Source organism: Odocoileus virginianus, chromosome 7 (assembly GCF_023699985.2).
Source record: "Odocoileus virginianus isolate 20LAN1187 ecotype Illinois chromosome 7, Ovbor_1.2, whole genome shotgun sequence".
NCBI classification, from domain to species: Eukaryota; Metazoa; Chordata; class Mammalia; order Artiodactyla; family Cervidae; genus Odocoileus; species Odocoileus virginianus.
Window position 1 is genome coordinate 33,041,455 of NC_069680.1, and position 24,460 is coordinate 33,065,914.

General features: G+C 52.0%; 1 protein-coding gene and 1 long non-coding RNA gene across 13 annotated transcripts in view; one reads left to right on the forward strand and one right to left on the reverse strand.

Moving 5' to 3' along the window:
* Positions 1–24,460, reverse strand: part of CFAP46 (cilia and flagella associated protein 46) — a 95,767-nt gene that overhangs the window by 64,768 nt on the left and 6,539 nt on the right. For all 12 annotated transcript variants that reach the window (XM_070470520.1, XM_070470519.1, XM_070470518.1 and 9 more), the window contains exons 8-16: positions 24,003–24,113; positions 21,350–21,449; positions 11,842–11,940; positions 9,965–10,155; positions 2,643–2,871; positions 1,999–2,119; positions 970–1,093; positions 724–854; positions 87–214 (exon numbers count right to left, since the gene is read on the reverse strand). In XM_070470520.1, the coding sequence (XP_070326621.1) occupies positions 87–214; positions 724–854; positions 970–1,093; positions 1,999–2,119; positions 2,643–2,871; positions 9,965–10,155; positions 11,842–11,940; positions 21,350–21,449; positions 24,003–24,113 (1,234 nt within the window). The remainder of the gene's footprint in view (positions 1–86; positions 215–723; positions 855–969; positions 1,094–1,998; positions 2,120–2,642; positions 2,872–9,964; positions 10,156–11,841; positions 11,941–21,349; positions 21,450–24,002; positions 24,114–24,460) is intronic.
* On the forward strand, positions 21,975–24,004 carry LOC139036007 (uncharacterized). The gene is made up of 3 exons (XR_011488690.1): positions 21,975–22,265; positions 22,489–22,622; positions 22,710–24,004. It is a non-coding gene; the product is annotated as an uncharacterized lncRNA (long non-coding RNA).

Below are 24,460 nucleotides of genomic sequence, written 5' to 3' on the forward strand. Positions count from 1 at the left end.
GCAGGAAAACTTTTGTAAGTGACAGGCCACTTGGGGAGCAGGGCTGGATGCTGAGGGTCACGTCTGTGCAGATACAGGGGACGCACCTCGGCGCTGATGAAGCCCACCTCCGCGAACTTGCGCAGCAGCGTGGGGGACGCCTGCTTCTGCAGGGTGGCTTCCGAGTGGCCCCTGGAGTCCAGCCCTGGGCCATCCCAGCCCTTCTTCTTCCTGCCTGCAACACCAGGGTGCCACCTGTCAGAGCCTGAAGTGCTTCTCAGTGATGGCATGGTCCCCAAGAAGGGGGGCGGGGTGAGAGGCAGCGTCTCTGGGAGGCCTCCCAAGCACAGGGCTGTAGGGACGGCGAGGGCTGCCCAAAGCCAGGTTGGCCTCAGCGAACCTCCAGCTGATTCCCTAACAGACAGCTCAGCTCTTGGTTTTGCATGTGCTGTTCTGCCCCTCAAGAAGCCCCCATCGCTCCCACAACACCCACATCTCTGCCCCCTGGGGCCCCTGGCATGCCCCTGTGTCCTCACCATCCCCAAGACCACCGCTTCCAGGGACCTGCAGGCCAGACTCAGCCAGACCCAGTGCTCATGGTGGAGGGCCGCTCCCGCCCAGCCTCTGCCTGGAGGGTCCAGCCCCATGACGCCTTCCTGAGCTCTGGTGGACCCCACAGTGACCCCACAGTGCCTGGGAAGAGCCCGCCAGTGCGGGCGCCCGTGTGCGGCTGGAGGGACCCACCTCGCTTGAACTTGGCCGGCTTCTTCACCTTGACGCTGTCGTACAGGAGGCAGAAGCGGCTGGCCGTCCGGCACACGTCCCACACGTTCTGCTTCCGGGCCACCTTGGCCAGCTCTGCCCAGATGTGTATCCTGCACACATGTGCACGCCACAGCTTGCTCCGGGAGCCGGCCAGGGTCCACCCAGGGTGGGGGGAGGGTGGGCCGGCGCAGCGTACCCGAGGCCCCACGCCCCTAGGCCGCTCACCGCTCCTTGTCGTTCTGGCCCCCCAGGCGCCGCAGATGGCCCACCGCCTTGTCCAGGCTGAGCGTGTGGTGCCGCGCCTTGGCAAACAGGTAGGTGAAGCGGCCCCGGGTTTTCCCGGTGGAAACTGCAGGGGGACAACGGGATGGGGTGCTGATGTAGCAAGTCAGGGACACTCCCGAAACCAGCCTACGTGGGACTCGGGACAGGGTGGGACAGAGCCTCCCATGGACATTTTTTCATCTTTTCATGAAAGTTCAGTTCAGTCGCTCAGTCATGTCCGCCTGTTTGTGACCCCATGAACCGCAGCACGCCAGGCCTCCCTGTCCATCACCAGCTCCCGGAGTCCACCCAAACCCATGTCCATTGAGTCGGCAATGCCATCCAACCATCTCATCCCGTCGGCCCCTACTCCTCCTGCCCTCAATCTTTCCCAGCATCAGGGTCTTTTCAAATGAGTCAGCTCTCCGCATCAGGTGGCCAAAGCATTGGAGTTTCAGCTTCAACATCAGTCCTTCCAATGAACACCCAGGAGTGATCTCCTTTAGGATGGACTGGTTGGATCTCATGAGAGTTAGGTCTCGCTAAATGTGACTTGTCCGGGAGGGGACTCCAGGCACCAAGAGCAGCTGGTGGGCAGAATGACTGGTGGCATGAGCTGCCAGGCTGGCCCCCAACTCCCGCCACCCATGCCCAGGTCTTCAGGAGCTGGCTGGTGGAGACCCCACTGAAGCCCCTTGCCCGTCAGCCCGCTTCTCCTGCCCGAGCCCTCGCTGGGTGCAGCGCACCAAGCCCCGTGTGCCCGGGGTGCCTGCCGTTCAGGGCCCGAGGCCCTCACACCTGGCGGGACAGGAAGGAAACAGGTGCCACTGCCTCCCGCTGGGCGGGGCCGTGCGGCCCAGGAGACAGGCTCCCCCTGCCCCCCAACGAGTCAGGGCAGAAAAGTGGAGCAGGAGGCTGCACATGGGTACAGAGGCCCATGGAGGTGGAGGTCCGGGTGGGCGGGCGCCCCCACCGAGAGCACCTGCGCACCTTTGGCCTCGTTCTCGCCATCGAGCACGACCTGGAAGGTGTCGGGGGCCAGGGCAAGCCCCGCATTCACCAGCAGCGCCCGCTTCTTGCGCACGCTGTCCTTGGGCATCGCTTTCTTCGCCTGCAGAGGGGAGACCGCATGCTGAGCGGCGCCCCGCCCACCCCTGGGGTCTGACAGGCCCGCCCGCACGGGAGCCGAGCCCCGCCCACCCCCTGGGGTCTGACAGGCCCGCCCGCACGGGAGCCGAGCCCCGCCCACCCCCGGGGTCTGACAGGCCCGCCCGCACGGGGGCCGAGCCCCGCCCACCCCCCGGGGTCTGACAGGCCCGCCCGCACGGGGGCCGAGCCCCGCCCACCCCTGGGGTCTGACAGGCCCGCCCGCACGGGGGCCGAGCCCCGCCCACCCCTGGGGTCTGACAGGCCCGCCCGCACGGGGGCCGAGCCCCGCCCACCCCTGGGGTCTGACAGGCCCGCCCGCACGGGAGCCGAGCCCCGCCCACCCCTTGGGGTCTGACAGGCCCGCCCGCACGGGAGCCGAGCCCCGCCCACCCCTGGGGTCTGACAGGCCCGCCCGCACGGGAGCCGAGCCCCGCCCACCCCTGGGGTCTGACAGGCCCGCCCGCACGGGAGCCGAGCCCGCGCACCTGCTCAATGGCCATGGTGGCCTTGTCCTCGTCGCGCGCGGGCACCTGGTACAGCGTGGTGCACAGCTGCAGGCGGTTGAGGGCCATCCTGATCTTGTCCTGGTAGAGCCCCAGGCCGTCCAGGAGCATGGCCTTCTTCAGGTGCTCCATGGCGGGCTCCAGCCGGTCCGCGTCCTCCTCGATGTGCGCCATCTCCAGGTGCACCTGGCAGCGAAGCTGGGCCGCGAGGCTGGGGGTGCAGACAGCGTCAGGGGTGGTGCCGGGCTTTCCAGCCCCGCCTTCCACCTGCCTTGCTGCCAGGACCCACACGAGGGACGAAGAGGAGGGCCCTGCGGACCCCGGGAGATCTCAGGGACCACTGGTGCGCCAGGGCTGAGAAGCAGCAGGTGAGCCAGCTGGGTCCGTGCCAGAACCGGCCAAGGCGTGAAAGCCAGGGTGCCCGGCACCGCGGGGGCTCCTAGCGTCACCAGCAAGTGAGCTCAGTGCCGCCTGAGGCCGAGGCTGTGTATTGTCACCCTGCTTGCTTAACTTATGTGCAGAGCACATCATGAGAACTGCTGGGCTGGAGGAAGCACATGCTGGAATCAAGATTGCCAGGAGAAATAGCAATAACCTCAGATAAGCAGATGACACCACCCTTATGGCAAAAAATGAAGAGGAATTAAAGAGCCTCTTGATGAAAGTGAAAGAGGAGAGTGAAAAAGTTGGCTTAAAGCTCAACATTGAGAAAACTAAGATCATGGCATCTGGTCCCATCACTTCATGGCAAATAGATGGGGCAACAATGGAAACAGTGACAGACTTTATTTTGGGGTCCTCCAAAATCACTGCAGATGGTGACTGCAGCCATGAAATTAAAAGACGCTTGTGCCTTAGAAGACAAGTTATGACCAACCTAGGCAGCATATTAAAAAGCAGGGACATTACTTTGTCAACATCTAGTCATGGACAAATGTCAACATGTCCATCTAGTCAAAGCTATGATTTTTCCAGTAGTCATGTATGGATGTGAGAGTTGGACTATAAAGCTGAGCCCTGAAGAACTGATGGTTTTGAACTGTGGTGTTGGAGAAGACTCTTGAGAGTCCCTTGGACTGTAAGGAGATCCAACCAGTCCATCCTAAAGGAGATCAGTCCTAGGTGTTCATTGGAAGGACTGATGCTGAAGCTGAAACTCTAATACTTCGGCCACCTGATGAGAAAAACTGAGTCACTGGAAAAGATCCTGATGCTGGGAAAGACTGAAGGCAGGAGGAGAAGGGGCCGACAGGGGATGAGATGGTTGGATGGCATCACTGACTCAATGGACATGAGTTTGAGCAAGCTCTGGGAGTTGGTGATGGACAGGGAGGCCTGGAGTGCTGCAGTCCATGGGGTCGCAAAGAGCGACTAAACTGAACTGAGGCCCAGGCTTTGCCTTGGGGGGCGGGGCCCTCTCTGCTCTGCTCTGAGTCTCTCCATCTTATCGGCCGTGGCTCACACATCCCAGCTCAGAACAGCCACGCGTCCATGGGCTGTGGGCCCTGCCTGGCGCTTGTTCCCGCTGTGTCCCTGCTGGAGCCGCCTGCGTCTAAAGCAATAAACAGTCTTCCATCTACAGCACCTGCAGCCCCCGCACAGCCCCTGCCCTGCACAGGAGCATCAGCATGGCCGGTGACTTGGGTCCAGTTAAAGTGCAAGGGGACTCGTGGGCCGAGCCCCCACCGAAACAAGGCGAGCACGTCACAGGCTGGGCCTGTGGCCTCGAGGGTGAGGAGGCAGCAGTCAGGGCACCTGGGCGTCGTGGGCAGGAGCAGGCACCCAGGTGAGGTCAAGGGTGAGGTCTGCGCTCCCATCAGGGGACTGGGTCCACAGCGTCTGCCTGGAAGCCTGGGCGGTAGCCAGTGACGGGTCCCTTCCCTCTGGGGCAGGGAGAGAGGAGGCCCGCAGAAGGGAGCAGGCCCAGGGCCTCGGGGTGTGCTCAGGGGCAGCCTGAGCCTGAATCTGCAACGTGAGACCCGTCCCGGGCTGAACCACCCAGGAGCCAGCTGAGGCAAGCCGATTGAGAGTCCCTTGGACATCAAGGAGATCCAGCCAGTCCATCCTAAAGGAAATCAACTCTGATATTCACTGGAAGGACAGATGCTGAAGCTGAAACTCCAATACTTTGGCCAGCTGATGTGAAGAGCCAACTCATTGGAAAAAACCCTGATGCTGGCAAAGATTGAGGACAGGATGAGATGGTTGGATGGCACCGTCGACTCAACGGACATGAGTTTGAGCAAGCTGCGGGAGACGGTGAAGGACAGGGAGGCTGGGCGTGCGGCAGTTCCTAGGGTCACAAAGAGTCTGACAAGAGTGACTGAAGAGCAGCGCAGCAGAACAGTCCTTCCAGAAACCAGCCAGCAAGGCCCCGGCTCGAGGAGGCGCACAGAGGAGGCCAGCACACAGAGCAGACGCAGAGAGGCTCCACCCCTGCCACAACAGGACCAACAGGAGCAGACGAAGAGCACTCGAAATGAGTAATTTTCAGAGCTACTCTGCTTCCAGTGGTGACCAGGTCTCTGCCAGGCGTGAAGCTGGACCCAACAGCCCCAGGTCTGGGCAGCGCTAGCCTGGGGCCCTGGAGCCGGAAACTCAGAAAAGGCCCATGCTTGTGGCCTCCTGGAGACAGTGTCCTGAGGCACCGCAGGCGGAGTACGGACCCACGGAGCCGGGGCAGGGAGTCCAGAGAGGGTGGCCTCTGCTCGGGGCTGGAGAAGTGGAACTGGGACTGGAACCGGACCAGCTCTTGCTGGCCTGCCCGCCAGATAGGAGACAGCTGGGTGTTGCTCTCTCACCCGTCAGCCGAGACTGCACGGGCTTTCTCCCCAGGAGTGAGGGCCCAGGAAGAGAGCTCTTGACCCACCAAAGAGAACGTGCCGTCAGAGCCTGCAGGGAACACGGTGCAGGCTGGAAAATACCATGACCTTCCAGAGACAGCCAAGGAAACAGGGAGCCACCTCTCAGCCGGTAACTGAAGTGCCCACGAAAGCAAGCAAAAAGCAGCACTTCCTGAAAAGATCACAGACCCCACAGGCCCCACAGACCCCACAGACCCCACAGATCCACAGACCCCACACTCCACAGACCCCACAGACCCCACAGGCCCCACAGACCCCACACTCCACAGACCCCACAGACCCCACAGACCCCATAGACCCACAGACCCCACAGACCCCACAGACCCCACAGACCCCACAGGCCCCACAGACCCCACACTCCACAGACCCCACAGACCCCACAGACCCCATAGACCCACAGACCCCACAGGCCCCACAGAACCCACAGACCCCACAGCGCGGCAACCACGCTGTTCAGTACACAGTAAACAGCTACAGTTCACGCCAGGGAACAGGAGAAGGTAACCCACAGTCAGGATGTAAGATGGGCCAGATGCTAGGTTTAGCAGCTAAGTCCTTAATGCAAACGTTACAGTACAAAAATAAATATGTACAAAAAGTTGAAGGGAAACATTGCTAATGAGAGAACAGATACAGAATCTCAGTAAAGAAAAAAAGGAAATATTACAGCAAAAATTCTGTAATAACTGAAATGAAAAAATTCTTGGTTGAGCTTAACAGCAGACTGGAGAGCAGAAAAAGAGTCAGTGAACCTGAAGTCAGATCAATAGAAATTATCCCACCAGAAGAATATATTGAAAAAGATTTTTAAAAAATGAACGGAGCCAGGACTTCCCAGGCAGTCCAGTGGTTGCAGGAGGTGTGGGTTTGATCCCTGGTTGGGGAGCTAAGAATCCAACAGGACTGGCAGCCAAAAAGCCGCAACATAAAACAGAAGAACAATACTGTAACAAACTCAACAAGATTTCTAAAAATGATCCACATAAAAAAAAAATTCTCAGAAGAAAATGGACAGAGTCTTAGAGACCAGTTAAGACACTATTCAATGTTGTAACTCATACTCCCCCAAAGGAGCAAGAATGAGGCAGAACTATACTTAAAAAAACAATGCCCAGTAATTTCCCAAATTTGATGAAAATATCATCTTACATATTTGAGTATATCAGCAAACCCCAAGAAAGCCTTTTTAAAAAAGGCTCTAAGGAATCAGTTCCGTTCAGTCGTTCAGTCATGTCCGACTCTTTGCGACTGACTCATGGACTGCAGCACACCAGGCTTCCCTGTCCATCACCAACTCCTGGAGCTTGCTCAAATTCATGTCCATCGAGTCAGTGATGCCATCCAACCATCTCATCCTCTGTCGTCCCCTTCTCCTCCTGCCCTCAATCTTTTCCAGCATCAGGGTCTTTTCCAATGAGTCAGCTCTTTGCATCAGGTGGCCAAAGTACTGGAGTTTCAGCTTGAGCATCAGTCCTTCCAGTAAATATTCACTGGACTGATTCAAAGGACTGATCTCCTTTAGGGTGGACTGGTTGGATCTCCTTGCAGTCCAAGGGACTCTCAAGAGTCTTCTCCAACACCACAGTTCAAAACCATCAATTCTTTGGCACTCAGCTTTCTTTATAGTCCCAACTCTCATACATGACTACTGGAAAAACCATAGCTTTGACTAGACAGACCTTTGTCAGCAAAGTAATATGCAAAATGCAGAAAGCAAAAGTTAAGAGACACAAATCTGAAAACAGAAGGGACAGGAAGACATATTACATTCAGGAGAACCACGCTTAAAATAACTCCTGGGTTTTTAGCAGAAACTACTAAGGCCAGAAGAAAACAACATCTTCAAAGTATTTAAAGAGAAAAAAAATCCACAAACCCAGAATCCAATAACTGGTGAAAATAACCTTCAGAGGTGATGGTAAGTGAAAGCCATTTTTCAGGTCAACAAAAGCCAAGAGAATTCCTCACCAGCAGTCATGCGTTACAAGAAGAAATAAAGGAAGCCGCTTGGGCTGAAATACCTACAGGCAGAAACCTGGATCTGAAGGTAAGCAGGAAGGGAGAGCCTGCGGGATTGCCGAGGAAGTGGCAAATATAAGAGACTGTTTTTTTCTGTAATTTTCTTTAAAAACAACACCACCAGCTGCTAAGAGCAATACAGCACTGTAAGATGAACATATAACACATTTAGAAGTAAAAGACAAGCAATAGCCACACAGTGGGGTGGACGACGGGCAGGCAGACAGGCTTTTCCCCCCAGTGACCCGGTGAAGGGGGACATGCCCTGTTAGCCCTATGGTGACGCCCCTCCCGCCCCAGGGGTGCCGTGGACAGATGAGCCGACCAACCGAAGAAAAACCACAGTGGCAGAACTTCAAGCAGCCTCACAGAAGGCAGGGACAGAGCCGCAGCAGAACACAGTGTCAGGCGGAAACAGATGATGAGACTGCGGACAAGCTGGAAGTCACACTAAACCCAAAGGGGCCAAACAATCCAATCACAAGGCAGAGACGACCACACGCAATTTAAAAAAAGACCGAGCTGCATGCTGTCGACAAGACATGATGTTAAGAGTTGTGTCCTACGCTTTAAATCGAAAGGTCCACAGCATGAGAGTTGGAAGGATGGAGAGAGAAACACCGCAGAGGGCTCAGACAGTCTCACTGGATTCTGTCCAACAGTTAAGGAAGAAAACACCAATATTGCACAAACTCCTTCAGAAAGCAAAGGAGAAAGAATCCTTCCCACCTTCCCAAATCATTTAATGAAGTCGGCATGACCTTCAAGTCAAATCCTGGCAAAAGCATTACAAAAGAAGAAATCACAGGCCAACATCCTCACGAATATACACGCAAAACCCTTAACCACACTAAGGGACAAAGAACCCGGCAATACAGAAAAAAGCATGCGTGTCGAGACCGTGCAGGGAAGGCAAGGTTGGTTCACTACTCAAAACCCAGTCAGCATGATTTACCACATTAAAGATCAAAAGAGAAAAGTCAGAGCTCCTCTCAATAGTTGAAGAAGCATTCATCAGCCCTCCATGGTTAAGAAACAACACCGCAAGTGGACACGTACAATGTGTTCATTCTGTTGTGTGCAATTATATCACAATAAAGTTAATCAGAAAAACAACTGTCAGAGAAAACAAGGGGGGCAACCAGGTGTTATTTGAAAAACCAAACAAATATGACAATAAGATATTTTTGGAAGAGGATGTCATTAAAATTTTAAAATATAGGCTAAAGAGGAAGAAATTAGAGAATTTGCAAAATAAAAGAGAACTAATGGGCTGCATGAAATCTCCAGAATTTGGTGTGAGTCACATGAGGGGGTGGGGCTGTGGAAGTTTTGCAGGGAGCCCGGGAGCCTGGGCGAGGAGCTATCACACAACCAGCACCCTTCATTTCCTGCAGGCACTTGGGGATCTCCTCTGCGAAGAGTTACATCTCTCTTCACATCTGGGATTTTTACTCATTTAAAAATAGTTTCTCCTTCTGAATAAAAATCCCAGATGTGAAGAGAGATGTAACTCTTCACAGAGGAGATCCCCAAGTGCCCGCAGGAAATGAAGGGTGCTGCTACAGACAGCCGCCAGACCACAGGCTGATGACCAGGTCCCTGGCTCCCCTGCCGGGAACCCTGCTCCAAGGGAGGGCTCACGATGGTGACAAAATTCACCCCTGATTAATCTCAGGGCTTCCCTGGTGCTCAAACAGTAAAGAATCCACCTGCAATTCGGGAGACCTGAGTTCAATCCCTGGGTCGGGAAGATCCCCTGGAGGAGGGCATGGCAACCCACTCCAGTATTCTCGCCTGGAGAATCCCATGGACAGAGGAGCCTGGCTATGGTCCATGGGGTCGCACAGAGTCGGACATGGCTGAGCGACTCAGCACACAGCACAGTTCATCTCCGAAGCAGACGGGGGCGGGGCAGCTGCCCCCACGGCCCATCCCTGCACCTGGACGCCCTCCCAGGTGACCCTGCACGCCTCTCCTCTGCCGAGCCCCATCTCGCGGCCCCGTGTCTGCCAGGGACCATCCTGCAGCACACCAGCGCCCGGGGGCGTCCTGCCCGGGCAGGAGAGGAGAAACACGGAGCCCTCCCTGCTCACCCATCCCACCCCTCCCCTCCCACGCCTGCGCCCACAGCCCATGTCCACCACGTCACCCGCCACGCAGCCCAGGACCCTCCTGACGAAGCCCTTTCCCCTCGGCCCCTCTCGAGCTCAGGCGGGTGCCACCTGGGCATCCCCGTCTGCCCCGCACGGCCCTGCCCGAGCCCCAGGGCACCTCCCCACGGCCGGCGGCCTCTCGAGCCGCCACCTCTGGGCGACGCCGTGGGCTCCTGCCCTCTTTCTGGGAAGATGAGCTGGACTCCATCCCTACCCCGAGCCTCGCGCCCCCGCCCCCCACCCCGGGGCCAGCACAGGCCACCACCTGTCCGCCTTCTCCAGGACATCTGCGATGTTGGTCAGCGGCTTCCGCAGGTGGTGGCGCAGGTTGTGCTGCAGCAGCGGGAGGCACGTGTTCCACTGGGTGGCGCACACGGTGTGGACGAGCCGGGGCTCACCCAGGCGCACGGCCCGCTGCAGCGTGACGTCCAGTTTCTGCACGATGTCCAGCTGGGCCTGCACACAGCACAGCCGCCCGAGTGTGAGGCCGGCCAGCCTGGGCAGCCCCAGCCTGCCCCCGAGCCCCGGATGACGCAGGTGGGCCGGGCCCCCAGTCTGAGTCTGCCGGTAGAAGTGGCCCGCGTGATCTCTTGGAGAGGGCCCTGGCTCCGTCGGATCTGCCCTCGGATGGGCACTGCGTGCCGTGCCAGCGTCTGCTCTGTGACCCCTATGCGCGAGGCTGCTTGCCTCCCGGCCCCGTGTACTCACAAAGCCCGTGGCCCGTTAACAGCCGCTGCCCGAAGAACAGCTCTTGGAGCCTATGCTCCATGCGCCCTGCCCAGCAGATAGGGGCCGGCCAGCCTCAGCCTGTGCAGCGGCCTCAGTGCCCTCTGGTGCTGCCCGGGCTCCTGAACCCAGCCATGTCTGGGGGCCTGACTTCTGGCTCCAGGGGGCCTGCCCTAGTGCTGCTCCCGGGTCACGGGGTTTAGAGCAGGTCTGGGGTTCAGACCGCGGGCCTCCTGGCTGCCAAGAAGCATCTGTCAAAGCCTTGTGAACTGGTCGGTGCCTCTGAAGAGCCCTCGGCTGGCAGAGGCAGAAGACAGCCCTGCGGCCCCACCGCACCACCTGCCAGCACCTGCAGGCAGCCAGCAGGTAGCCACGACCTCCCTCTAGGTCAGCGCTGGCGGGGACAGCCCAGGCCCAAAGAGAGCGCGTGAACCGGCCCAGAGCCCCCACTGGGCTGCTCATCCACTGGCAGAGCTCCTCCCGGGCCAGGCCGGGCAGGCCAGGGCAGGGGTCATGGGAGCCGGTCCAGGGAGTGGGCACCGGGGCCCCAGAGCAACGCCAGCTGCCCTCATCCTGTTTCAATGCATTCTGGTTCCCTTTCTCAACATCAGGATTCTAGCACAGACACAGCTATCGCTGGGTTCCTTCTCTGCACTGGGCAGACAGGCTGCGGAGCTCACGCTGTCTGTCAAGTTGCCATCGTGCTCACCAGCACCCCCCACAACCCCCAGAGGAACATTCTAGACAAGCCCATGGTCTCCAAGGTGGGCACCAAGGGAGCAACGCTCGCCAGGGTCCTCTGAACCTGCTTCTGCCAGGCCTCGGGGCCCCCTCTTCTCCTCCCTTCCCACCCTCCTGCCAACCTCCCAGGGGTCTCCCCTTACCCCCCCAGGGGTCCCCACCTCCCCATGCCTGAGATGACCTCACCACTTCCCTGGAGCCCCTCAGGCCCTGCACTAGGGCAGGGGCATGCCTGTTTGCCTGGACCTGAGTCAGGGTGGCAAGAGCCCTCGGGGGACTCGGTGTTCTCCAAGGACACATGTTATCAGCGTGCTGAGGGTGGGCTGTTCCACACAGGCCACACGAGGGCCTGGCTGGAGGCCCATCTCATCCCAGCCCCCAGCTGCTGCCCCGGGAACAGGCTGCATGAAGCCACGGGCCCTCCAGCCAGGGTGGGCCCAGGAGAGCCGGGGCCGGGGCCAGGCGGGAAGACTTCAGCTGGCCTCGGCAGGGCAGGGCCGCCCGGCCCCCGGGCTTCCTCCCAGAGATGCCACACTCACAGGGGAGACTGGGGCACAGGAGGCTGGCCCATGCCCATCAGGGCCCCTCCTCAAACCGGGCGCCAAGTCCACACACAGGGTCCAGGGGCCTGCACAAGGTCCCGGCATCCGCTCAGGCCCCCGGTCCACAGCTTACCTCCACAGCCTCTCGGGTATAGGTTTTAATTTTATTTTCCAGTCTTACAGCTTCCAATTCATACTCCAGGCACTCGACTTCAATCAGCCTCGCAGGGTCCTGTGGGCACAGTAGTTGTTGTGTAGGCGGAGAGTTTTAATGAAAGCGATCACATTCATTAACGTCAAAAAACATTTTAAGTTATAGTTCACGGACTCGGTAGAAATTCAACAAATAAAAATTAGATAATATAAATATATATATATATATGAAAAACTTAAAATGTTTCCAAAAGATGCAAAGATTTAAATCAGAAAGCCAGAAAAAATTTTTTTTGTTTTTACTTTTCATAGTTAATTTCACTGGACACAGAACTTTTAAATAACTACACTGACTTCAGACAAATGCTCTGTTATGAAATCTGGACAACAATTCCTTTCATTTAACCCCTGCTGGGGTCGGACAGGGTGCCATGCTGCAGGAGGTGGAGAGGCACGGGCCTGGGGTTTCCTGGGTGGGTGGGCAGACAGGTACACATAACTTTCACAAAACTGCTAACCCGTTTCCAAAGGGGTCCATTCCCCACCCCTCCCCGGTCCATGAGGGCTGGTCAGGCAGTGGGTGAGCCACCCACCAGGTGAGAGGCTGTGAGATAACAGGTCACAGGGATTCCTCTTCTTTTTCTTCTCTGTTTTTTTCCAGAAGTTTTATCATTTGAGCTCTCACATGTTTGATTTATCATTTGAGCTCTCACATTTTTGGTTTAGGGTGCATGTTGAATTGATTCCCGTCCACGGGATGAAGGGCGGCCGGTGGTCACTTTCCCTCACGTGGTTGCTCCCCTGTCCACTTTGCCCCCAGCAGGAGCCTCCGCACCTGGTCCAGGCCGCGGCCCCGAGTGTGCGGGTCTCTTCATGGACCCTGTCCTGGTCCTCCATCTGTGTGTGTCTCCACGTCCAGGCTGCCCGTTCTTAACCACAGTGCCTCTACACCAGGCCTGCACGTTAGGACGAGCACGCCTGCTGACGCTGCTCTGCTTTTCCAAAGATGCTCTGGGTTATTCTAGGGTCTCTGCGTTTCCCTATCAATTTTATGCTCAGTTCATCAGTTTCTGAAACACTCCCGCCAAGACTTTGATTGAATCGCATTGAATCTACTGCTCCGTCTGGGAAGAACTGACATCATAATAATGCTGAGTCTTCTGATCCATATTATTATCTCTGCTTTAAACAGCAAGTACCTTTTCAAGTGCTTTACATATTCTTCAGTCTCTCTCTTACTCACGTGGCCCCTCTTACTGGTCCCCTTCACTATTTGTACGGATCCAGATTTCTGCTGGTATCATCTTCCTTCGGCTGGAAAAAGCTCTTGAAACTTTCCTGAAGTGAAAGTCAGACTCTTTCAGATTTTGTATATTTTAATAAATATTTACTTTGCCTCTGATAAGATATTTTCTCTGAATGCAAATTTTTCAGGTTGACAGTTTTTTGTTTTTTTGGCTGCACCACGATGCACGTGGGATCTTAGTTCCGCAACCAAGGACTGAACCTGCACGCCCTACACTGGAAGCACAGTCTTAATCGCTGAACCGCCAGGGAGGTCCCAACGGTTATGCTTTCTTCATTTTGGTATTTTAAGGATGTTGATCTTATTAGCTCATACTATTTCCCAAAAAAGTCTGCCATTCTTTTCACAAATTTTATTTTGATTTATTTATTTGGCTTTGCTCTTAGATGACGCATGTGAACTCTTAGCCGTGGCTTGTGGGCTCTAGTTCCCAGGCGGGGACTGGACCTGCCCCTGCTTTGGGAGTGAGACGTCTCAACCCCTGGGCCACCAGGGGAGTTCTTGCTGTATAATCTCTCCCTCTTCACAGACCATCAAATTTAGGATTTTGAGCCATTATTCCTTAACATTTTTCTGTTCCCCACTTAATCTCCGCTCCTTCAGTTCAGTTCAGTTCAGTCGCTCAGTCGTGTCCAACTCTTTGCCACCCCATGAATCGCAGCACGCCAGGCCTCCCTGTCCATCACCAACTCCCGGAGTTTACTCAAACTCATGCCCATCGAGTTGGTGATGCCATCCAGCCATCTCATCCTCTGTCGTCCCCTTCTCCTCCTGCCCCCAATCACTCCCAGCATCAGGGTCTTTTCCAATGAGTCAACTCTTTGCATGAGGTGGCCAAAGTATTGGAGTTTCAGCTGCAGAGTCAGTCCTTCCAATGAACACCCAGGACTGATCTTCTTTAGGATAGACTGGTTTGACCTCCTTGCAGTCCAAGGGACACTCAAGTCTTCTCCAACACCATAGTTCAAAAGTATCAATTTTTCAGCACTCAGATTTCTTCACAGTCCAACTATCACATCCATACATGACCACTGGAAAAACCATAGCCTTGACTAGACGAACCTTTGTTGGCAAAGTAATGTCTCTGCTTTTTAATATGCTGCCTAGGTTGGTCATAACTTTCCTTCCAAGGAGTAAGCGTCTTTTAATTTCATGGCTGCAGTCACCATCTGCAGTGATTTTGGAGACCCCAAAAATAAAGTCTGACACTGTTTCCACTGTCGCCTCATCTATTTCCCATGAGGTGATGGGACCAGATGCCATGATCTTAGTTTTCTGAATGTTGAGCTTTAAGCCAACTTTTTCACTCTCCTCTTTCACTTTCATCAAGAGGCTTTTTAGTTCCTCTTCACTTTCTGCCATAAGGGTGGTGTCATCTGCACATCTGAGGTTATTGATATTTCTCCCGGCAATCTTGATTCCAGCTTGTGCTTCTTCCGGCCCAGCATTTCTCATGATGTACTCTGCATATAAGTTAAATAAGCAGAGTGACAATATACAGCCTTGACGTACTCCTTTACCTATTTGGAACAGTCTGTTGTTCCATGTCCAGTTCTAATTGTTGCTTCCTGATCTGCATACAGGTTTCTCAAGAGGCAGGTCAGGTGGCCTGGAATTCCCATCTCTTTCAGAATTTTCCACAGTTTATTGTGATCCACACAGTCGAAGGCTTTGACGTAGTCAATAAAGCAGAAATAGATGTATTTCTGGAACTCTCTTGCTTTTTCAATGACCCAGCGGATATTGGCAATTGGATCTCTGGTTCCTCTGCCTTTTCTAAAACCAGCTTGAACATCTAGAAGTTCACGGTTCACGTATTGCTAAAGCCTGGCTTGGAGAATTTTGAGCATTACTTTATGAGCGTGTGAGATGAGTGCAATTGTGCGGTAGTTTGAGCATTCTTTGGGATTGCCTTTCTTAGGGACTGGAATGAAAACTGACCTTTTCTAGTCCTGTGGCCACTGCTGAGTTTTCCAAATTTGCTGGAATACTGAGTGCAGCACTTTCACAGCATCATCTTTCAGTATTTGAAATAGCTCAACTGGAATTCCATCACTTCCACTAGCTTTGTTCATAGTGATGCTTTCTAAGGCCCACTTGACTTCACATTCCAGGATGTCTGACTCTAGGTGAGTGATCACACCATTGTGATTATCTGGGTCATGAAGATCTTTTTTGTACAGTTCTTCTGTGTATTCTTGCCACCTCTTCTTAGTATCTTCTGCTTCTGTTAGGTCCATACCATTTCTGTCCTTTATTGAACCCATCTTTGCCTGAAATATTCCCTTAGTATCTCTAATTTTCTTGAAGAGATCTCTAGTCTTTCCCATTCTGTTGTTTTCCTCTATTTCTTTGCATTGATCACTGAGGAAGGCTTTCTTATCTCTCCTTGCTATTCTTTGGAACTCTGCATTTAAATGGGAATATCTTTCCTTTTCTCCTTTGCTTTTCACTTCTCTTCTTTTCACAGCTATTTGTAAGGCCACCTCAGACAACCATTTTGCCTTTTTGCATTTCTTTTCCATGGGGATGATCTTGATCACTGCCTCCTATACAATGTCATGAACCTCTGTCCATAGTTCTTCAGGCTCTCTGTGAATCAGATCTAATCCCTTGAATCTATTTCTCACTTCCACTGTATAGTCATAAGGGGTTTGATTTAGGTCATACTTGAATGGTCTAGTGGTTTTCCCTACTTTCTTCAACTTAACTCTGAATTTGGCAATAAGGAGTTCATGATCTGAGCCACAGTCAGCTCCCGGTATTGTTTTTGCTGACTGTGTAGAGCTTCTCCATCTTTGGCTGCAAAGAATAGAATCAATCTGATTTTGGTGTTGACCATCTGGTGATGTCCATGTGTAGAGTCTTCTCTTGTGTTGTTGGAAGAGGGTGTTTGCTATGACCAGTGTGTTCTCTTGGCAAAACTCTATTAGCCTTTGCCCTGCTTCATTCTGTACTCCAAGGCCAAATTTGCCTGTTACTCCAGATATTTCTTGACTTCCTACTTTTGCATTCCAGTCCCCTGTAATGAAAAGGACATCTTTTTGGGTGTTAGTTCTAAAAGGTCTTCGTAGAACCATTCAACTTCAGCTTCTTCAGGATTACTGGTTGGGGCATAGGCTTGGATTACTGTGATACTGAATGGTTTGCCTTGGAAATGAACAGAGATCATTCTGTCGTTTTTGAGATTGCATCCAAGTACTGCATTTCAGACTCTTTTGTTGACCATGATGGCTACTCCATTTCTTCTAAGGGACTCCTGCCCACAGTAGTGAATATAATGGTCATCTGAATTAAATTCACCCATTCCAGTCCATTTTAGTTCGCTGATTCCTAGAATGTCAACATCCACTCTTGCCATCTCCTGTTTGACCACTTCCAATTTGCCTTGATTCATGGACCTAACATTCCAGGTTCCTATGCAATACTGCTCTTTATAGCATCGGACCTTGCTTCCATCACCAGTCCCATCCACAACTGGGTATTGTTTTTGATTTGGTTCCATCCCTTCATTCCTTCTGGAGTTATTTCTCCACTGATCTCCAGTAGCATATTGGGCACCTATCGACCTGGGGAGTTCATCTTTCAGTGGCCTATCTTTTTGCCTTTTCATACTGTTCATGGGGTTCTCAAGGCAAGAATACTAAAGTGGTTTGCCATTCCCTTGCTCCAGTGGACCACATTCTGTCAGACCTCTCCACAGTGACCCGACCGTCTTGGGTGGCCCCACACGGCATGGCTTAGTTTCACTGAGTTAGACAAGGCTGTGGTCCTGGGACCAGATTGGCTGGTTTTCTGTGATTATGGTTTAAGTGTGTCCGCCCCTTCAGGTACCCCAATTACATGCACATCGGTTTGCTTGAACTCTCAAGGCTAAATAATACTCATCACACACACACATTTTCTTTATCCATTCACCCAAAGACAGACACTTAGGCAGTTCCCACATCTTGGTTTTTGCGAACAATGAATGCTACAGTGAACATGGGGCACAGACATCTGTTCAAGATCTGATTTCAGTTCCTTTGGATACACAGAAGTGGGATTGCTGGATCACATGGTAGCTTTTGAAAAAAGATTTTTAAGGAACTTTCTTACTATTTTCCATAGAAACTGTACCAATTTACATTTCCACCAACAGAGCACCAGGCTTTCCTTTTCTTCACATCTTTACCAACACTTGCTGTCTCTTCTCTTCTGGATACCAGCCATCCCAGCAGGTGTGGGGTGATGCTCACTGAGGTTCTGACTTTATCTCCTTGATGACTAGTGGTGCTGAACACCTCTTCATGCACTGCTTGAATATCTTCTCTAGAAAAATGTCTGTTAGGCCCTTAGCCCATTGTTTCCCATTGGAGAATGGTGATGATGATAAGAATGGTGATTTCCTACTGATGTATGAGCTCCTATATAGATACTAAACCCTTATCAGATACATGGTTTGCACATGCTTTCCTCCTGTCACAGGCCACCTTCTCAGCGTGTCATTGCTTTCTTCGCTCTGCAGGCCGTGTTGGATCCATGTGATCCTACTTGCTTGCTTCTGCTTTTGTTGCCACGTCCAATCACTGCCCAGACCAAAGTCAATACTTTTTTCCTCCATGTGTTCTTAAAGGAGTTTTACAGTTTCAGGTCTTAAGATCTGTAATCCATTTCAAGTTAACGTTTGTGAGAGGCATAAGGCAGGAGTCCAATTTCATTCGTCTCCACGTGGCCATTCAGTGTCCCAGCATCGTTTATTGAGGGGGCTACACTTTCCCCATGGCGTTTCGGTGCCCTTGTCAAACATGAGCCGACACCGTGTGCAGCCTCACTTCTGGGCTCTCAGTTCTGTCCCGCGGTCTATGCGTCTGCGTTCATGCCAGCACCGTGCTGCTTGGGTCCCCGCAGCTGTGTGCTGTAGCTCGGGGGGCCTCCAGCTTCGTCCTTTCTCAAGAGGGCTTTGGCTCTTCTGTGATTCCATACAAACCGCCTTTGTTTTCTATTTCTGTGAGACATGCCATTGGAACTGATATGGATTTCATTGAATCTGTACATAGTTTGGGGTAGTATAGACATTTTAATAATTTTCATTCTTCCAATCCAAGAACATGGGCTCTGTCTCCATTCTTCGTGTCTCCATCCGTTTATCCCATTAACGTCTTCTAGTTTTCAGTGAACAAGTCTTTCAATCCTTTGGTTAAATTTATTCTTAAGTATTGTGTTGTTTTTGATGCTATTGTAAACTGTTTTATTTTTTCAGATATTTCATTTTTGGTGTACAGAAACACAACTGATTTTTTGAATCCTTCAGCTTTATGAACTTGCTCGTTAGTTCTAATAGTTTCTGATGGAATCTTTAGAGTTTTCTCTGTATAAACAGGTCATGTCACATGTAAACAGACAGACTTATGTCTTCCTTTATGACTTGCATACCTTTTATTTTTCTTGTCTGATTATTGTGACTAGAACTTCTAGTACTGTATTAAATACAAGTGGCAAGAGTAGGCACCATCATCTTGTTCTTGATATTAGAAGATAAGCTTTTAACCTTTCATCATTGAGTATAATGTTAGCTGTGGGCTCGTCACATGTGGTCTTTATTATGTGGAGGTATTTTCCTTCCACACACTTTTTATTGAGAGTTTTTAACATTACAGGATGTTGAATTTTGTCAAATGCTCTTCTTGCATCTATTGAGATGATCGTGTATTTATCCTTCATTTTTTTAATGCTATGTATCACATTTATTGATCTGCCTATGTTAAACTACCCTTGTGACTTCAGGATAAATCCCACTGATCATGGTGTTTGATCTTTACGATATGCTGCTGAATTCAGTTTGCTGGTATTTTGTTGAGGATTTTTGCATCTGTGTTCATCTGGATTATTTTCTTTTCTGTATTTCCTATAATTTTCTTTTCCTGTAGTTACTTTGTCTGGTTTGGTATCTGGGTAATGCTTGCCTTGTAAACTGACTTGGAGTATTCCTTTTCCTTCAACTTTTTGTAAGAATTTTCGAAGGATCAGCATTAATTCTTCTTTAAATGTTTGGTAAAATTCACCAATGAAGTCATCTCATCCTGAGTGTGTGTTTTTTATTTATTTTTTCTTGATTTTTATTGGGGCATAGTTGCTTTACACTGTTGTAAACATAGTTTCGTCTGCACAGCAAAGTGAATCAGCTGTATGTTTGCATATATCTCCTCCTTTTTTAAAATTTCCTTTGCATTCAGGCTCTCGCAGAGCACTGATTCCCTGTGCTCTATCACAGGCTCTCATTAGTTGCCTCTGTTATAACAGTACCAGGCGTGCAGACACGCCAATCCCAGGCTATCACAGGTCCTCATTAGTTGCCTCTGTGATAACAGCACCAGGGGTGCAGACACGCCAACCCCAGGCTCCCAATTCTTCCCACCCCACCTTTCCCCCTTGGCGTCCACATGTCTGTTCTCTACGTCTGTGCCTCTATGTCTGTTCTGCAAATAAGTTTTTCTAGATTCCACATATATGCACTAATATGTTTATTTTTCTCTTTCTGACTTCACTCTGTGTGACTCTCTCTTGGTCCATCCATGTCTCTAAAAATGACCCAATTTCATTCCTTTTCATGGCCAAGTAATATTCCATTGTATATATGTACCCCACATCTTCTTTATCCATTTCTCTCTTGACATTTAGGTTGCTTTCATGTCCTGGCTATTGTAAATCATGATGCAGTGAACACTGGGATACATGTGTCTTTTTAAATTACATTTTCTCTGGATACATGCCCAGAAGTTGGGTTGTTGGGTCACTGGGTGCTTCTTTATTTTGAGGTTTTTTGATTACGAATACAACCTTCTTACTCCCTTGTCTATTCAGACTTTCTGTTTCCCCACGAGTCAATCTTGGTAGGTTGTATGTTTCCAGGAACCTATCAGTTTCATATAGGTTACCTATCCTCCTGGCAATAAGTCATATTGGTCTCTTAAGATCCTCTTTATTTCTGTGTTATCAGTTGTAAGATTCCTCTTTCATTTCTGATTCTGATCTTCTATTTTTCCTAGTCCAGCTAATGTTTGTCAGTTTGTTTATTTTTTAAAAAAACCGTTAGTTTCATTGATCTTTCCTACTGGTTTTCTGGTCTCTCTTTCACTTGTTTTGCTCTGATCTTCATTATTTCCTTCCTCCACTAACTTTGGGCTTTGTTCTGCAGGTTCCCCCCCACCCTAGTTTCTTGAGGCATAAATTGAAGGCAGGAGGAGAAGGGGATGACAGAAGATGAGATGGTTGGATGGCATCACCGACTCGATGGACATAATACTGAGCAAACTCCAGGAGCTGGTGATGGACAGGGAAGCCTGGCGTGCTGCAGTCCATGGGGTCACAAACGGCCTGACACCACTGAGCGACTGAACTGAACATAGCTGAGGCATAAATATAGGTGGCTTACTTTAAGTCTTTCTGTTTTCTTATTGCGAGTGTTTGTGGCTGAAACGCCCCTGTAGCCACAGGCTTTGGTGTGTCGCGTTTCCATTGTCCTCCTGTTTCAGAATCTTTTTTCCTTTCAATTTCTTATTTGACCATTGGTTGTTCAGGAGTATACTATTTGAGTTCCACATTTTTGTGAAATTCTAGCTTACCTCCTGTTGCTGATTTCTAGTTTCACACCATTTCAGTCAAAAAAGATACTTAACATGATTTCTATCATCTTAAATTTGTTAAGACTTGTTTTGTGATCTAACATGATCTGTGCTGAAGAATGTGCATTTTCCTCCACTGAAAGGACCGTTCTGAGGTGTCAATTAGGCTCTTCTTGCTCAGTCCCAATACATCCACATTGAACTTCTGTCTGGGTGACCTACCCACGCTGAAAGTGGGTTATTAAAGCCCCCACCGCTGTTGTGGTGCTGTTTCTGCTTTCAGATTTGCTGGTATTTGCCTGATACAGGCAAGTGCTCCAATCCTGGGTGCATACATATGTACAACGGTTATGTTCTCTTTAATGAACTGATCCAGTTATCATTAATGACCTACTGACGGAAAAATCACATTATTTCAACCATGTGAAACGCACTTTAAAAACAGAAGAAGGAAATTTACCAACAACGCAACAGTTCAGGCCCCCTGGCGAGGGGCTTCTGAATTCCGTGCCGGATTTTGGCTTTTTACCTCTCGATCACAATGAGCAGGAGCAGGGCTTCCAGCCGGGACTACTTACTTCGCTGTCCATCTTCTTCAGGTCTGAGAGGCAATCAGAGGCGATATCCCAGCATTTCAAGTTCAGAGAAAGATGAGATAATTCAAAAAGCAAAATCATTCTGGAAACAGAAATGAAACAGCATTAGGTCAATAGGAGGCAACAAGACACACCGCCTGCGGGTGGAATAAGCCTTCAGCCGTCACTCTGGGAGGCAAGAACAAAATGGAAGAGCAAAGGAATCCTACCGCGAGGGTTCCCAAGCCCGGCCGCCTGGGCCCTGGCGTGGGATTTGGAGGGACCTCCCCTGTCTCAGGGCGGATGCAGGCGCAGCTTTGAGTCCCGGGCGGCCCCACCTGAGCCCCGGGGCAGGGGAGCAGCGAGGGAGGACATTTCCTCCAGGCGGCGAGAGCGGTCATAGCGGCCAATCAGGTCTCCGCAGAAACCAACAGGCTGGCGCTAACGAGTGGAGAGAAACGCAAAGGACCTCCCGGAGGAGCGTAAGCAACTCCAAAAAAAAAAAAGAAAACAAGCCGGAGAATGAGCCCCCTGAATTTAAGGCTTAACAAACAACTAGCGGAATCAGGGCAGTGTCTCTGCGGGGAGACGGGCCGGGCTTCCCAGCCTAACCCCCTCATGTCTGGACGTGGCGGTTCTCTGCTGGGTGGGGACCTGTCCTGCACGGGGTGGCTGGGGAGCAGTGTCCCCAGACACTGTGGCCCGGACACACGCTCCGCCCGTGGGCAGCTCCGCCCAGGTGCGCAGGCCGCGCCCCGCCCCTCCCGGCGACGGGGACCCAGCCCCGCCCACTCCCGCGCCCATCAGCACTACCCCTCGCCTTCAGCTGACGTGCAAACGGAAGCTTCTTGCTGAAGCAGGAGGTGAGGGGTCACGGGGGTCTGGCGGAGGAAAAGCCTCAGCCCCAGCTGGCAGGCAGGTGAGCCTTAGCTCTGCCCCCGAGTCCCGCGTGCCTCTGGCGGCTCTGCGCTGTGCGGACGCCTCTGGGGTCGTCACAGACCTCCCCCGTGTGCAGCCCCCACAGGGAGTTCCAACTGCGCGCCGTGGAGCTGGGCTGTCTGCTTTGTTTCCAGTCTCAAAGACCCTTCTCAGCTCAGCGGGTATTGTCCTGTATCTCGCCTCCCCGCCCCCTTCCTTTGCAGGAGACGGCACCTCCCTTCCCTGCATGGACAGGAGGTCCTGGCCCTGCGCCCAGCCCCACCCAGCTCCACCCAGTCCCGACCACCAAGGGCCCTGGCGAGGCCTCCAGGCCCAAGCCCCTCTGGCCTTCCCAGAGGTAAGAAGAGAGCCCACGAAGGTACCCATCACTGATTGTCAGTCCTTTTTTGGCTTTAAACTCATAGACCTGTTTTTTCCCACCCAGAGTTCCAGACTCTGAAGCCCAGCTGGGGAGGGGTCAGAGGGTCCCCGGATGACGCCTGGAGCCTCTGAGGCCCTGGGGCTGAGGGGGGGGCCGACCCCACAGACGGCCGCTGCGAGCAGCTGAGCCCGGGACCTGGCTAGCAGGGAACACGCGCCTTCCACGTTTGGGAGCAGTGACGGAGCTGATCGCACTGGAACCGCAGCAGAAGACGCTGTGTCCTCTCGGCCACAGCACATAAACTGGCAACAGGGATGCCACAGGCACGCAGCTGGGCGGCCACAGAATCCGGGGCAGGTGCAGAGGGTCAGAACCGGGGCGGATCCGGGTCAGCGCCCACTGAACTAGCTGCTGGGCTGGGACCTCGGGGACTCCCTGACGGGCTTAAACGTGTCTGGCCCAGCACTGGTGGGGGGTGAACATCAGCTCAAACAATTCTTATCTTAAATAAAACCCATCTGTACATCAAAAATTATTTTAAAACACCTAAAAGGTAAACAAAGTGAAACAACTGATAAATGCACTGGAGCTGGAGGGCTCAAATTCTGAAACAGAGAAAGCTTTAGCAAGTCTACAGTAAAATGATTTACAATCTACTTCATAAAAGCTGGGCAGAAGAAATGATTGGAAAATTAACAGAAGAGAAAAAGTGTTTGCAGATACATGAATGACCATTCCACTCGGTCAGTAGCAGCAGGCCTGCCTGCAGGGGTGCGGCCCAGGAGGTGGGCGGGTGTCCTGGTCGCTCCGTCCCCTCTGTCCCCAGAGCACCCACCCCCTGAAACATCGCAAGGCTGTGCCCAGGGGCCAGCTGGACCTGCTCTGAGTTAGAGCTCAAGGACCTAGTGAAAGAGCTGAGCTGGGTGCATCCAGACCTCTCTTTCAGCCTCCTGCTCAGCCAGCAGCTCTGGGAACTCCGCCTGGGACGGAGTTCTGAGCAACCCCCTAGCACTCGAGCAGAAAACTGATGACGGAAACCCCAGCGGGGGTTGTTCTTCCTCCACTGGGATGTCTCTTCAGAAGGTGTGAGATGGTGTGATAACTGGAAAAGCACTTGTGATTGGAAGTCAATTTGATTTTTGAAAGTACAGTATGAGGTTTCATATTCCAAGTGCTGCCAAACAGTGCAAACTTCAGGACAAAAAAAAAGACTAGAGAGACACCCCGGCACCTCCACACGGCTGATGCTTGCTTGGTAATTATGGTTACGGTTTTGTTTTCGCTTTTCTTTCATGTTTTCCTGTAGTTACCAAATGCTGTACACAGATGGGAAACTGCAAAGACATACACACTTACTTTTCCTCTCTGACTGCAGGAAAGCCCTGGTGATTGTACTGACTTAAATGTTTATAGGTCTCCTTCAGAATTTTGTTGACATCTTCAGGTAAGTCATTTTGATCCAGTTTTCTAGAATGGAGATTAATTTAATCAAATATTAAATAACCAGAAGATCCTGTCATATTTCTTTAAATTATTCTAAAACCAGTTTAGTCTATGAACTTGTGTCCTCCACGAACAGAAGGCCTAGGTAACACCTCCTGCTTTCTCTCCACCGGTCTCCTGGTGACCCCTCACAGCTCCTCTGCCCGCACCCCAGGCCAGCCTCTGTCTTCCTCTGTCACTAAGAAGGAGCCCAGAGAAACTATGCACAAGCCATGCACCCAGGCCCAGGCCCACACCAACAGCCCACCCGGAAGGGAGGCGGGCTCCTTCCCATCGGCTGGGTCCAACCCAGACCAGCTTCTGCCTCCCTC